Raw genomic sequence first — 14,185 nt, 5'->3', positions numbered from 1 at the left:
TACCAAATTGTATGGGCTACCACTTCTCATCAGAAATCTTTAAATCTGTTCAACCATGGGCAGGGAATACTCACCCAAAACAGGAACCTACTTTTGGGCCCCTTGCTCAGACTGATAAGAGGGCGGTAGGTGGCACTGGTAGTGGTGCTGCTGGTGTGGAATTTCTAACCAGTGATGTCATGATAGGGCCAGTCTTTCTCATCAAGGAGGGAATTCAAAGGATGCACTAAAAAGCCTCGGACCAATCTGGCGAGTGTGGGGTGGCAATATGGAAAACCTCCAATGCCCAGACAAGGAGCAGTGGGCATAAACTCTGGAGGGTGGCGAGGATGTCAAAGCTGCTAGTGCAGGAGATTTGTACCGGAGGAAACGAAGCAGTGGGGAAATGTACCTTAGCTGGGACCAGTTCATGTGCTTAGATGGATCAGCTTTCAGGGAAACTATGAGGAATGGTGTGTGGAACACAAGGAACTGTTGAGCAAGTCTTCTTTGTCTTTTTTCACACATCCCTCTTGGTCTCCTCAGTTTGTGGAGTCAGCAGAGGAGCAGAACTGCGCACTGGCTCTTGTGGCCCTTCTAGAGGGCTGGAAAAACGCCAGCTAGCCACTCCTATAATACCTTTGAGTGCATGGACTGACAGGTGCTACAAGTACTGATATAGTGATCGGGAGCTAAACACCAAATGCAGCACGAATTGTGAATTTAACAGCCAAGTTGGACTCTTTTATTCACAGCATAGTTAAGGAAGGAGATATGACGCATTATCAAAAAATAAAGTGGCTGTTTCAATATACTAGTGCATGGAAAAAAAACAGATAAACTCATGTACAAAAATAGAGAGTGCAAAGCTGCATCATGCCCAGTGGCTGTGAAAATATTTGACGCCGGTCTTGCAACTGGAGGACATTTGAAAAGATGAGAACTTGGTGGGGAGATGGTATTCATTAGAAGAATGTGGTTTCACATTCCCATATTATAATGTATAAAAACAAAGATTTGAAATACCCTTTAATGGAGGAATCGAGAACCAGGGGGTGGGTATAGCAGAAACACCAGATTTAAATAGAAGAAATAAAACAAAGTATGAAGACACCAAAAATCAAGATAGATCTTGGGCTTCAGTTAATTAGAACAGTTGAAATCCTTGCAGACAGAGAAACGAATGATGACATTGCGAGGCATAGGGTCTTTCTTCTTGTCGTTGTGCTGTGCAAACCTGGATGGCTTCTAGGTTTCTGTTACTTAATACAAAAAAGACAGAAATCCTAAATTTTCCAGCCACTACTTTCTCCTCTGTCCATTTTGTTTCCTCCTCTGCAGCTTACGGTCACTCCCCAAGTTCACAACCTTAACGTTTTTGTTGTTGAATTTTTTTCTTTTCAACCTCCAATTGCTTCTATTGCTCAGTCATGCTGTTTCCATTTGTATAATAGGAAAATAACAAGTTACTGACTGTAGTGACTGAAGTACTCCTAGTCCATTGTCCCCTTTCCTTATTGTGTGGGCTTCCCCGTGCAGGGATGGGTCAGGCACCATGCATTTTGCCTCAAAAATCATTCCCCTTTAGAGTATGCCAGGGTGTGGCCGCGGGTGTAACCACACCCTGCTAGCCCCACCCACCCATGCCTCACATCAGTCCCCTGTGTAGCATCAGACTCGAAAGGACTTGGAAAAAAGCTTGTTTCTTGTGCATAGAGGGTCATCAGAAAGAAAGGGGACTATGGACTAGGAGTACTTCAGTCAGTAACTTGTTATTATGCCTACATCCCTTCCCCTTTCGTACATATTGTGTGGGCAATTCTAACGCACCCTTATTTAGGGAGGAGGTAACCTAGTTAAGAAATATTGGAGAACAGGTTTTTCAGGACAGCCTTTCCAAACTTCTGGCCTAGCACTAGTTTCAAGGCAGTAGTGTTTACAGAATGCTGAATGAGATTCCCATGTGGCGGCTCTACTTATTAAATCCCATGTTGTGTCTCTGAAATGCCACTGCAGTGGCTTTAGCCCCAACCATGTGTGCATGCATGCTTTCTGGTAGCCAATTTATTTGTAGCTTACAGAATTCGGCGAAGGCCGCCACCATCCATCTAGCTATGGAGTCATTTGGAGGTGTGGGATCCTGGCAAAGAGCCCCCGAAAGTGATGAACACGACATCAAACCTTCTGATTTGTTTGGTTCTGTTTAGATACAATTTTAATGCTCTACGCACATCCAAACAATGCAATACTTTATCCGCATCCGAGGAGGGATTAGGAAAAAAGGTTGGAAGAATAATCTTTGTTTAGATTGAAAGCTGACACTACTTTAGGGAGGAACCTTGGGTGTGCTCTAAGGGCCAACTTATCTTTATGGAACACAGTGTATGGACCTTTAGCCGCCAACACATGGATCTCGCAGACTCTGCGAGCCGATGTAAGGGCTATTAAAATCATGGTTTTCTAAGTGACAAACTTAATGACTGTGGATGCCATCGGCTCAAATGGTGTTTGAGCTAGAGCCGCCAGCAGCACATTTAGGCCCCATACTGGATGAGGACGAGACACTGGGTATAATTTTGTAAGGCCCTGTAGCAGTCTTTTTACTTTTGTATTTGCTGGCGATAGAAACAACTAGTCAGTTTCGTTACACACCTACGGTTCCCAGATATGTTCTGCATTTAGCGACCTGAATGCCAGACTGGGCCAGGTGAGAGGAAAAAGACCACACACTATCTAAAGAACACCCCAAAAGGGTTGATATTGTTGTCTTTAATCCAGAAGCAAATCCTAGAGCATGTACATTTGTATTGTGTCTGTGCAGACCGTTTCTTGGCTTGCTGAATGATTTCCATATTTTGCTTAGACAGCCCTAAATGACCTAGCACCAACTCCTCAGGAACCAACCGCTGAGGGCTAGCTTGTCCTGAGCCGGATGAATCACTGCCTCGTTCAGTTGGGTTAAAAGATGAACATGCTTTGTCGACAACTGCATAGGCCGATCGCTGGCTGACTGCATGAGATCGGAGAACCACAATCTTGTTGTCTAATTTGGGACTATTAGTATAATTGTGCAATTGACCGAGTCCCTGAACCTGTGAAGGACTTTCTGAATTAATGGAGTTGGAGGAAACCGTAACACCTCATCCCGTCCCAGGGAATGTGGAAAGCATCTCCCAATGATCTTGCCCCTACCCTTGTCCATGAGGCGTAGAGGGTGCTCTTGGAATTCTCCTTTGTCGCAAACAGGTCTACCTGAGGATGACGCCAAGATTGGAACACTGTCTAAGACTGAGATTGAGCTCCAACTCGTATGATGCGCAGCCTCGCCTGCTGAGCCTATCCGCTTCAATGTTCTGCTCCCCTGGGAGATGTGCTGCCTGTAGGTGAATGCTGCGACTCACCGCCCAATTCCATGTTTTAACTGCTAATTGGCAAAGGAGAGGAGACCTGGTTCCACCCTGCTTTTTTACATAGTACATGGCTGTAAACTGGTCCTGATAAGGACTGCTGTGTTTATGAGACGTTGGAACACTCTGTAAGGGTGCAGGAGGAAGGACTGACACATGTGGCATAGTGGGTGCTATAGAATTTTATTCAGGAAGAAAATAAAGAGAAAACCTAACTTTCACTATCTCAATAAGGGGTTTCACTGCCACAACTAAATACCAACAGGGTTGTCAGAATGTCCTTTTAACTTAATGATTCCACTATTCTGTGTCAAATGTCTTGGTTCGTCGAACTTCTAACTAAATTAAAGGTTCTGCCAATGTTCTTGGTCCAGGAGAATGACTCCTTTCTCCTGGATTGGCTAGCAGTTACAGGTTGTGATTTGCCTTGCAAGTTCTTTACCAGGGGGAGTGACTCCATTCCCCTGGCCAGAATTGTCCTCCAATACGAAATATAGAGTTCAGCACTGGTCCTTGGCAGGCACACTGTCCATCTTTTAACAATCTGTATTAGAAAGTCTTTGAAACCTTGGTTACCAGGAGAATGATTCCCTTCTCCTGGTCTCTTGATTTCATAGTTCAACCCAACCAAGGGGAAGGGCACCCTTCCCATGGCCTTAGTTACCAGGAGAATGACTACCTTCTCCTGGTATCTTCAGAGCATAGTTCAACACCATTGGTCTTTCACGTTGAGGGTCCCAGGCCCAGGTTACCTCGGCTCTAGACTTGGGCAGACTTGGTTTACTTTTCTGCCAAGTACTGCCATGAGGAAGATTGCTCTATTCTCTTGTGGGTGCGGGTCGCAGACCTGTATTTCTCTGCGGTTGTGATGTGGCAGACCTGGTTCACTCTCCTGCCAGGTACTGCCCCCAAGAAGACGACTTGTATTACTTTTTTTCGTGGGTATAGGTCCCAGACCCGTATTTCTCTCCTCATAGTCTTGGCTTTCTCAAGATAGGTTTCTACCCCAGGGGTTCCCCTTCTTGCCCCTGCTCTGTGTGTCTTGACTTTCCATCTCTTGTTTTGTCGACCACAACTCTGCTGTGCCCCTGACAACTGCACCAGCAACCCCAGTACATTCAGGGTCTCCACCGGCATGCTCCGGTTTGCCTCAAGTTCTTTGTTCTTCTCTTTCTGCTTTCCGTGGCTCTCCTTGCCTTCTGATCCACTGCAGCGGCTCCACAGTCTTAGGCTCCACGCCATCGGCGCATTTGCATGAGCTTGCGCAGTGCAGCTTCTACGTGGGTCTGCCAGCCTCCATGTCCATCCTTCAATGCCAGACCGTGTAGGAATGTCTCCACCATTTTGCCAGCGTCCTGGTCAGCAGCCTCTTCTGTCGTCCACGACGCGTTGCTTCCCTGCTCGCGGCTCTTCCAGGGATGGCTTGAAAACATGCTTCGTCCGTTGTCTTCTTGTCATTTTCTCCAATGTGCTTTCATGAACTAGAATGCTCGCACTGGATCCCGGGTAGCATTCTTCGCAGTTCCGCACCTCCCCCTCTGCTCAGTCCTCATCACACCAGACACTCTTGGGTAGTCTGGACACTTCCTCGTCCCAGTAGGTATTAAACTGACATCCCAACACATGTACATAGGGACATTATTGATTGTACAGTGTGGGGGTTTGTGAGGGGTTAGGGTGTCAGGTGGTTATACTGCGTTCTTCCTAGATGGTTGTCCTTGTCCCCATAGGGGGGGTAGATTCTCCCAATGAGATCCTCCCGCTGTGTACCACCCCCACAGGGGCTGTTGGGTAGCATCCTAAACTCCCTGGCCTTATGGGAAGGGGGTCCCCCCTGGGGAGAAGTGATAACATCCAAGGATTCATCACAGCTCTTCGAGCTAAAGCAATCCCATATCATTTATGTGGAACAGCTTCTCCTGCACATTCCATATTACATGAATGGTATGCTTGCCCAGGGTTGCTCCCCAACCTTCCCTGGAGGAGTCTGTGGTGAGTACTGCGGAATGCTCAATCTGATGGAAGGGAGCCCCTCTAATAACATTGTACTCCTCCTTCAACCACCATATGTAGTAGAAAAGAGGGAATGGAGACTTTGTCGGACTGACTTCCCGACTCCTGATCCCATAAACTGGCTCAATGCATTTGAATGGATCTCTTTTTTGAGCCTGGTAAGGAGAACCGCAAGGACACAAGATGCAAGAGGCCCTGGAAGGTGCTGGAACCACCATCCTGATGATAATCAAGTTCTGCTGGAAAAGTGGTTGGTGGCCGCAACAATATCCCTGAATCTATCCATCGTGGGGAACATTATGCTGGAAACAGTGTCCCACCTTATTTCCACAAACACCAAATTCTGAGATGGCGTAAATTCCGACTTTTTGAGGTTGATGGAAAACTCTAAGTCGCCTAGTGTCTGTATTAGCCTATGGCATGCACTTGTTACTTCCCATGGAGAACTGGCATGGATGAGCCAGTTGTCAAGATAGAGATACACATGGTGTGTCGCCAACCTGAGCACTGACACCACTGCATTTATTATTTTCGTGAATATCATGGGTGCTGCTTTCAGTCCAAACCTTGTATTGAAAGTGATGATCCATTATGGTAAAGCGCAACATTTGTCTGTGCGGTTGCCAGATGGGGATGTGTAAATGTGTCCTTCAGGTCCTGGGAGCGCATTCAGTGTCCCAAACAGAGTGCCTTGGCAATGTGAGCTGGAGTCACCAACTTGAACTTCTCTACGGGGAGGAAAAGGTTTAGGTAAGATAGGTCTAGGACTACTCTCGGGCCAGGTTGGTTCTTCTTGTGAATGGCAAATATTAGAGTAGTAGCCAAGTCCCTCCTCTTTCTATGGGACCTTCTCCACTGCCTGGTCATGGACCAGCTTGAGTATTTCTTGTAATAGAGCTGGCAATCCTATTTGGTGGAGGGGATGACACACTGAGAAGGAAGCAGGAGTCGAAAACTCGCAGAAATGACCGAACTGAGCCTTGGGTCTTAAAAGATGTGATGCCAAACTAATGTATGCCAGGCTCGTCTGACCCCACACCAGGGTGTCGTGGACCTGGGCAATGCCATCATTGTTTTTTGGGAAAAACTACTGGCTGCATCAATATGTGAAACTGATGCTTCCAGGATATCTTGAGCAATCAACTTTGCCTCAGATAGGCCTGCTTCAAAAGCGGCTTGGCATTATATTGGCAGATCTGTGAGGAAATATCCTATCTCTCTCCATAGCTTCTGGTTTGCTGTGGCTAGCAAAGCATCCACAATGGCTTGTCTGAGGTGGAGACCTGCATTAAGATCTACTTTTTTTTCTCCAAATTATTCAAGTGTTTCATCCTCTTTGGGCAAGCAGGCCACAGCCAAAGTAGAGGAAGAGACCCCAGCTGATGGCTCTAAATACAAGGAGGCGGCAGTGCCACTGAAGAATGCGGTTGGGGTTGAGAGGCTAACAAGACCATCTCCCCTTCCAATTGTCTGTACCTGGCTTGTAAGCGCTGTTAGTACCTAAGGTGAAGCAGGGCTTAATCCACAATTTCTTTGCCACTGCCAAGACATCCTTTTGTAAAGGAATGCCTAACCGGTTTGACTGGCATAGTGATAAGATCTGATAAATCTCCAGCCTCTTGTTGCTCTTGAACAGGGCCTGGTACCCCCAGAAATCCTGCAAAACCAGACATACCATCATATAATGTATTTGCAGAACTTTACGTGTCCTCTTGATCATCGTCATTTGTAACGTTATGTGGAGATTTTGCCCCTTGCGAATCAGGCGCTGGATCCAAAGCAAGAAGCTTATCCAGAGGCTGAGTGAGCACTGAAGGCGCTGGAGGTGCCACCAGCGTCAGCGGAGGTGGTGGAGGTTGTGGTGGCAGAGGAGGCAGTAGAGGAGGAGGCAGAGATGGGCCATCGGATCCACACTAGGAGGATGTAAAGGAGGTTCTGGTGGTTGAGAAGATTTCCTGCCACTGTGCAAGTCAGTTCTTTAACAACCGCAGAATTAATGCGTCACATGCCGCGCAAGAATCCCACCCGTGTTCAACCCCCAGGCACTCTAAACAGAGTGAACAGGGGTCTGAAGACAGGAAGGACCGATCGCAGGATGAGCACCTGGATAATGTGCTCGGAGCCGACATATGCCGGAGGAGCGAGGTGCTGGAGAAAAGATGAAAACATGTGGAAGCTGTTGCGCAGTAAAAAAGTACATGAGCTGCACGAGTTACATTCGATCCTGTACGAGCGCAAAAGAGGACTGAGGTGAGGCGCTGGTGGGTTGGGTTAGTAGGGCGTGGTTATGCCTTAGCATGCTCCGTATTTAAAGGGGAAGCATTTTTACGAGGTAAAATGGTACCGGTCCTGTCCCTGCACCAGGACACCCACACAGTATGGAGGAAAGGAGACGGGACATAGGAGTAATTATGTCTCTCTTAACTTTCTCTTCTACTAAAACCCTACTTCACTCTCTTGTGTTGTCCTGTCTTGACTATTGTTGCTCCATTTTGGTTGGCCTGCCTAATTTCTACCTTTTTCCTTTGCGCTCTATTCTTCACTCAGTACGGATTCTATTTCATTGAACTTATTCTGCCAGCATTTCTGGCACATCTACATTGGGTCCCAATTAAGCAATGTCTGGAATTTCCCCTTGTGTTTAGTTTTTAAATGTTTTCATGCTTTATCCCTCCCCCCCAACCATCTATGTGCTTTGGTTTCTTAATACCATCCCCCTAGAGATTTACATTTTGCCTCTAAGTTTTGTTTCTGTTTTTTGCCTACATGTCCGCTTCTTCTCAGTTCCTCTCCCTTCAACTGCTTCCTCCTGCCTTCTGATATTCTATTTCATTTTCAATTGGTTTGTCCTCTAATCTATCTCAATTTAACTACATCTGAACTCCTTCTTCAACCTGTTTCGTAATGCTCTATGTAACATTGTTGCTGAATTTGGCTCTCATCAATTGCCTTATTTGTAACATACTTTTTCCCCAAAATTTTCATTGCTTTTGATAAAAGCACAATATAAACTTTTGTAAATAAATATGGGTATGGTAGAGTAAGCAAGCTGTGTTCATGTCTCTCAGAGACATGAAATCGTACAAGTTGGCAATGTGACAGTGTGGACAGGAAAGTAATACAAATACAACCAAGGTTCTTGCTGCAAATATCAAATATAAAGGTTAGAAGACCATGTTAACCAAGACCTTACAGTGGTAAATATTTAATCAGATTACGTCAAGTTAAAGAAAAAAAGCAAAAACCATCAATATTGTTCAGCCGTAAAATATTCAGGCTAATGCATAGTGACCACACTTTTGTGCAATACAATAGTCTCGTTTTAATTACCAATACTCACCTTATCGGACTGAGTGTTTTCATGCAAAATTCGAGCATCAATGGCAGCAGCAAGCAGATTATTTGCAGCAGTGATTGCATGAATGTCTCCAGTCAAATGTAGGTTAAACTATAAAACAAAAAGTTAGAAATTCAATTATCGATTATTAACATGAACAACTCAGACTTTGTGATGTATGCTTGCTTGTGATTAATGGTAGCATTAAGTGCTAGCAAATAGGTTCTGCCAGCATTATCTCATGCCCGCAGACCGATCATTTCTTAATAATTGATGGAAAATATTATGCCCTCATTGCCAGACTGATTTCATAGCTAGTCACTCTCTCATCTTGCCCACTCGTGCCAAAACCATTTGTGTCACAGAGCGGTATGAAAATAAATACCAATACTGGTTGATTCCCTAACATAGTGAAAGGCAGCTGCACCGACTGAAACCAAAAAAGTGACGGTTGTAAGGTTTTGAATTAATCTGAACCACTGGCACTGCTCTGGGAAACCTTTCACACCACCATTTTTTTGCCCGTCTGCACCATTGCAAAAAGGGTCCAGCCATATGCAAATAAATCAGGTACTGACACAACAAGATAGAAGTCCATTGAGATGGACTACTGCAAAGGAAGGACTAGGAGGACGTCCAGCTAAGTAGAACAGGACGGCAATTTTTGCAACCAGTCTTATTTGTTTGCTCGTTAGGTGCTTATACAGGAAGTAAATACTGTTTCAAAGCGCCCACAGGGCAACAGGGAGGGGACAAGGGGATGTGAAACAATACAATTAAAATATGTAAAGAAATATTAAATACAGAATGGGGGGGCAACTTATTATGCCTTGCGAGTGTTCAGAACGTGCAAGTGCAGAAGGGAGGGGGAATGGGGTGGGTACTGTGGTGCTCATGGATGAGCAGCAGGTGCAGTGCATTGTAGGGTAAGTGCGAACCTCCAGGGTGGAGGGTGAGCCAAGGCAAGTGCTGAGTAAAGACAGAAGCTGGGGCGATTTGATGTGGGAGGTCAGGGCTACAAGGATGCATAAGGGCCCTCTTTAGCTAAACGCTTTACACACAGAGTTGGTGCCAGAGGAACGCAGTGGTCTAAAGGGGGGTTATTTAGTAAGAGAGGGTGGTCTCAGGCCCCAGACAGCCTTGTGGATGATACCGAGGGATTTGAATTTAATGATTTAATTAGTGAAGCAACCAGGAGCCAGTGAAGACATTTTTGGGCAGGAGAGATGCGGTCCCTGGGCTTGCAACCAAGGATAAGTCTTGCTGCCCTAGTCCGGATTAGCTGGAGAGGTCAGAGTGGAAGAAGGGAAATTCAGGAGGAGGCTATTGCAATAGTGAAGCCTAGAGAGAACCAGGGCTCAGGTAACATTTAGCTTCTGGGGGAAGGTGAGAAAAGGTAGAATTCCTTTGAGAAGGAAGAGCTGAAAGTGGGACTTCTTGGCAATGTCCCGAGTGTGAGGGAAGGAAGGAAAGAGGAGCCAAAGATGACTCCAAGGTTTCTGGCTTCAGCAGAGTGAGCACAGGGATAGCCCATGGAGGAAGGCCAGAGTGAAGGGAATATGGGGGTAGGGGTCACAATGGGAAGGATCTTAGTTTTGCTGGCATTGAGGCAGTGATCACTGAAGTGCCCCAGGCCTGGATAGCAGAAAGGCAATCGGGGATTATGGAAGGTGCAAGAGGGTCGGAAGGAAGTTTGAAGAAGAGTTGTGTGTTGTCAGCATCATACTGGAAGTTGGGAGAGAAAGAGGCGATGAGGAGTGCTAGCTGAGTGAGGTAGATATTAAAGAGCCAAGGCAAAAGGATAGAGCCCTGGGGGGCACCACAGGTGGAGAATAAAGTAGACAAAGGTGCCCAGGATGACTTGAGAGGAGCAATCCTTAAGGAAGGAGGTCAGCCAGTCCAGTGCCCACTTCGAAATATGTCGTGGAGCCTTTGTATGAGGATGGAGCAGTTGACCGTGTCAAATGCAGAAGAGAGATAAAGAAGGATGAGGACAGCTGGGGAGTTGGAATCCAGGGATGTGAGCAGTTCTTCACTGGTTATCAGAAGAGCAGTTTCCGTGCCTCTGGATGCTCGGAATCCAGATTGATGGTCGTGCAGATCAGCAACTAGTTCAGTGTGAGAGTTGAGTTGGGACAGGGCCAACTTCTCCAGCAGTTTCCCCAGGAAGGGGGTGATGGACATAGGGTGGTGGTTGGCTCGACAGGTATGGTTTACTGATGCTTTTTTACGGAGGGTGCACACCAGGGAGTGCTTGTGGGAGGAGGGGAAGGAACCAGTATCAAAGGAATGGTTACCGAGATCAGTGAGTTCAGGGGCAAGAGAGCCAATGCTCTCCTTGAGGGTTCTGGAGGAGCAAGGAGAAACCCGTTTGGACGAGACCTTCATGGAGCGGACAACTCTGGAGACTTCATCAGGTGAGACAAGGGTGAAGGAGGAAGGAGAAGGGTGAGTGGCCAAGGGAGGCAAGGGGGTGAGGGATGGGTTGGGAGAGTGTGTAACAAAGCTGTTCAAGATGTTCTGAGTTTTGGTGGTGGAGTGCATTCCAGAGGGCCTGAGAGGTAATAGGGGAGGAGGATACTGCGGTAGGGTTGTCTAGTTCCCTGCAGATTTTGAAACGTTCAGCCGTGTTGTTGGATGTGCCAGATACCCATTCTTGAATGTGGGCCCTTTTTTTGGCACGGATAGAGAGTCTGTATTGCCTTTGGAGAAGGTGGCAGGCCAGTTTGTCAAAGGGTGCGCCTGAGGTTTGCCACTTCCATTCCGCAGCTCTACGCCTTTGTTTCAGGGCTGCAGGTTCGGAGTCGTACCAGGTGTTGCGCTTAGAAACGTGTTACAAGCGGATCATCATAACTGGGGCAAGAATGTCAAGGGTGTTGGTGATGAACAGGTGGAAGTTGCAGAGAGCAGTGTCGAAGGTAGAGTCTGAGTTGGGGGGGGAGATAAAGGTGGTAATGAATGCAGCTGCTGACACCCGTTTCATCGGGCAGATGTTCGTGAACGAGGTTGGCTGGGCTTTTGGAGGTGAGGTCACAGGACCATAGGGACCCAGATGAGAGAAGGGTGTGATCTGACCAAGAGATAGGGCTGACAAGAGGAGATGAGAGAGGGAGGTCAGAGTGGATGAGGACGTCCAGAGTGTGTCCAGCAGAGTGGGTTGGACCAGAAGGGAGAATGGAGAAGGATAGAGCGGTGCAGAAATCAATGAAAAGAGTAGATGTGCCAGGGTAGTCCAACTGGATGTTAAAGTCACCCAAAAGCAGCAGGTTGGAGGAGGCAGAAAGTATGGCGGAGCAGAAATCAGCCCATTCAGAAAGGAACAGGGAGGTAGCGCCAGGAGGTCGGTAAATGGTAGCAATGGTCAGGGTGGAGGAGGGCGAGAACCAATTTGCATACCAGGCTCTCAAAGGAAGAGTAGAGCTGAGTGGGTAAGATGGAGGAGGGAACCCACTCAGGGAAGATTAAGGTAACCCCACTGCCAGTACAGTGAGGTTGTGGCTTTGGAATGATCTTAAAGCCATCAGGGAGGAGGGAGTCAAAAGCAGTGACTGAGCTGGTATTGAACCATGTCTCAGTAAGAGCGAGAATGTCAAGATCAGTGTCTCCAACAAGGAGGCAGATGTCAGAAGAGTGTTTGCTCGCTGAGCTGGCATTAAGAGTCGCCAGGTGGAGGCGATCACTGCCTTTGAATGTTTTCTGAGATGGAGTACAGGGGCGTGGTACTTCAATCGGCAGGGTCAGTGGGGGGCAGAGGGGGAATTAGGGTGAGCGGCCAGAGAAGGATGAAAGTTAATGAGGGATGTAGGATCCTGGCTAAGAGAAGGAGGTTGGCCTGTGTGCCAGTGTGGTAGACAATGATGCAGCGTGAGGAGAAGAAGCCCGCCAAGAGGACTTCCCACATTAATGGGAGAGGATGTGAAAGGGGAGAGAGTCGAGATGAGAAGTCCATAGGTCTGGAGAGGGGACAGAGAAGAGGATATCAGTGAAGATCTCTCTGGAGGATGCACTGACAGTTGTCTGTGATGGGGAGGCAAGAATTTTCACAGAGGATGTCTTTTTTGTGCTTTTTCCATCCAGATTTCATGCGATAGGGAGGATGGGTCAAAGTGTAGCAGTTAGAAAAGATTGTAGAGCTGGTGAGTGCCATCTCATTGGCAGAGGATAGATGAGAGAAGGAAAAAAAAGAAAAGAGGGGAGGGCTGCAATGCACAGTCCTGAGGCCTTACTCACAGGCAGCCTAGTAGTTAAGCAGGGCACATTACAATGCAGAGCAATAGCTGAGGTGCAATACAATGTGCTGTACAACAGGAATGCAAGATGTCAAGCAAAGTACAATGCAATGCACACAGGATGGAAGGAGGACTGCAAACCCATCTAGAAGAACAAGTTACTCCCTTACCTGGTAACGCTGTTTCGATGGGATGGTCCGACGACCTATTCCATATCTTTGACAGTAATTACCACAGCTGTGCTGCTTCGGAAAATCTTTCGGTGTCTGCGTCCTGCGTCAATGACGTCGATAAGCCGTCTTCAAGGACCTCCTCCGGCGGCCGACGTCACCGGATGTTAGAAGTAGGACGCACGATGCCCGTAGCCTCAGTTGTAGTTTTTTCCCAGACCGTGTGGCACCAAACTACTGCCAGTATGACCACAGAAAGCCTTGCAGAAACGCAATCGCATAAGAAATTCTGTAGCGGGGAAGGCAGGGAGGGAGCGATTAAGAATACATTGTCGGACCATCTCATTGAAAGAACGTTACCAGGTAAGAGAGTAACTTGTTCTTCAAGAGGATTGGGTCCTCCGGCGTATTCCATATCTATGGCAGACTCCCAAAGCAGTACCAACGTAAGGAGGTGGGAAAAGAATTTAGAATATAAAAATGTAGAATGCCCAATCCAATTGCAGAGTAAAGGACCGCCTTGCCAAAGGCCAGATCCTGCCCACGGATATAATCGAGGGAGTAGTGACTTACAAAAGTATGGACCGAAGCACGGGTGGCTGCATCACAGATGTTACGAATAGGAACACCCCTCTGCAGGGCAGTAGAGGCAGCCATACCCCTGGTAGAAAGGGCCGGCAAGCCTACTGGAGGGTCCTTACCCGCCAAGCAGTAACATTCAGAAATTGCCAAGATAATCCATCGAGACAAAGTCTGCTTAGTAACAGCTTGTCCCAAACGCCTTCCAGCGTAACCAATAAAGAGTTGATCGTCCCATATGACCCGGGACATGCGTGAAATATAAAATCTTAAAGCTCTCCTAGGATCCAGCCTATGGAGCCTCTCCTCTTCCTTACCAGGATGCAGAGGAGGATAAAATGCCAGAAGAATAACTTTCTGGCCTAAATGAAATTCCGACACCACCTTCGGAAGAAAGGAAGGACGAACTCAAAGGACAACCCTGTCCTTATGAAATACAGTGAAGGGTGGCTTAACTTAAAGTGCCTGTAA

General features: G+C 47.1%; 1 protein-coding gene across 1 annotated transcript in view; it reads right to left on the bottom strand.

Moving 5' to 3' along the window:
• Positions 1-14,185, bottom strand: part of MTHFD1L (methylenetetrahydrofolate dehydrogenase (NADP+ dependent) 1 like) — a 2,103,853-nt gene that overhangs the window by 1,287,213 nt on the left and 802,455 nt on the right. The window contains exon 14 of the mRNA XM_069608130.1: positions 8,740-8,847. Within this exon, the coding sequence (XP_069464231.1) occupies positions 8,740-8,847 (108 nt within the window). The remainder of the gene's footprint in view (positions 1-8,739; positions 8,848-14,185) is intronic.

The sequence above is a fragment of the Ambystoma mexicanum genome, chromosome 4q, assembly GCF_040938575.1.
Source record: "Ambystoma mexicanum isolate Mex_15411 chromosome 4q, UKY_AmexF1_1, whole genome shotgun sequence".
Classification (NCBI taxonomy): domain Eukaryota; kingdom Metazoa; phylum Chordata; class Amphibia; order Caudata; family Ambystomatidae; genus Ambystoma; species Ambystoma mexicanum.
This window is presented reverse-complemented; position numbering and strand designations above follow the sequence as displayed.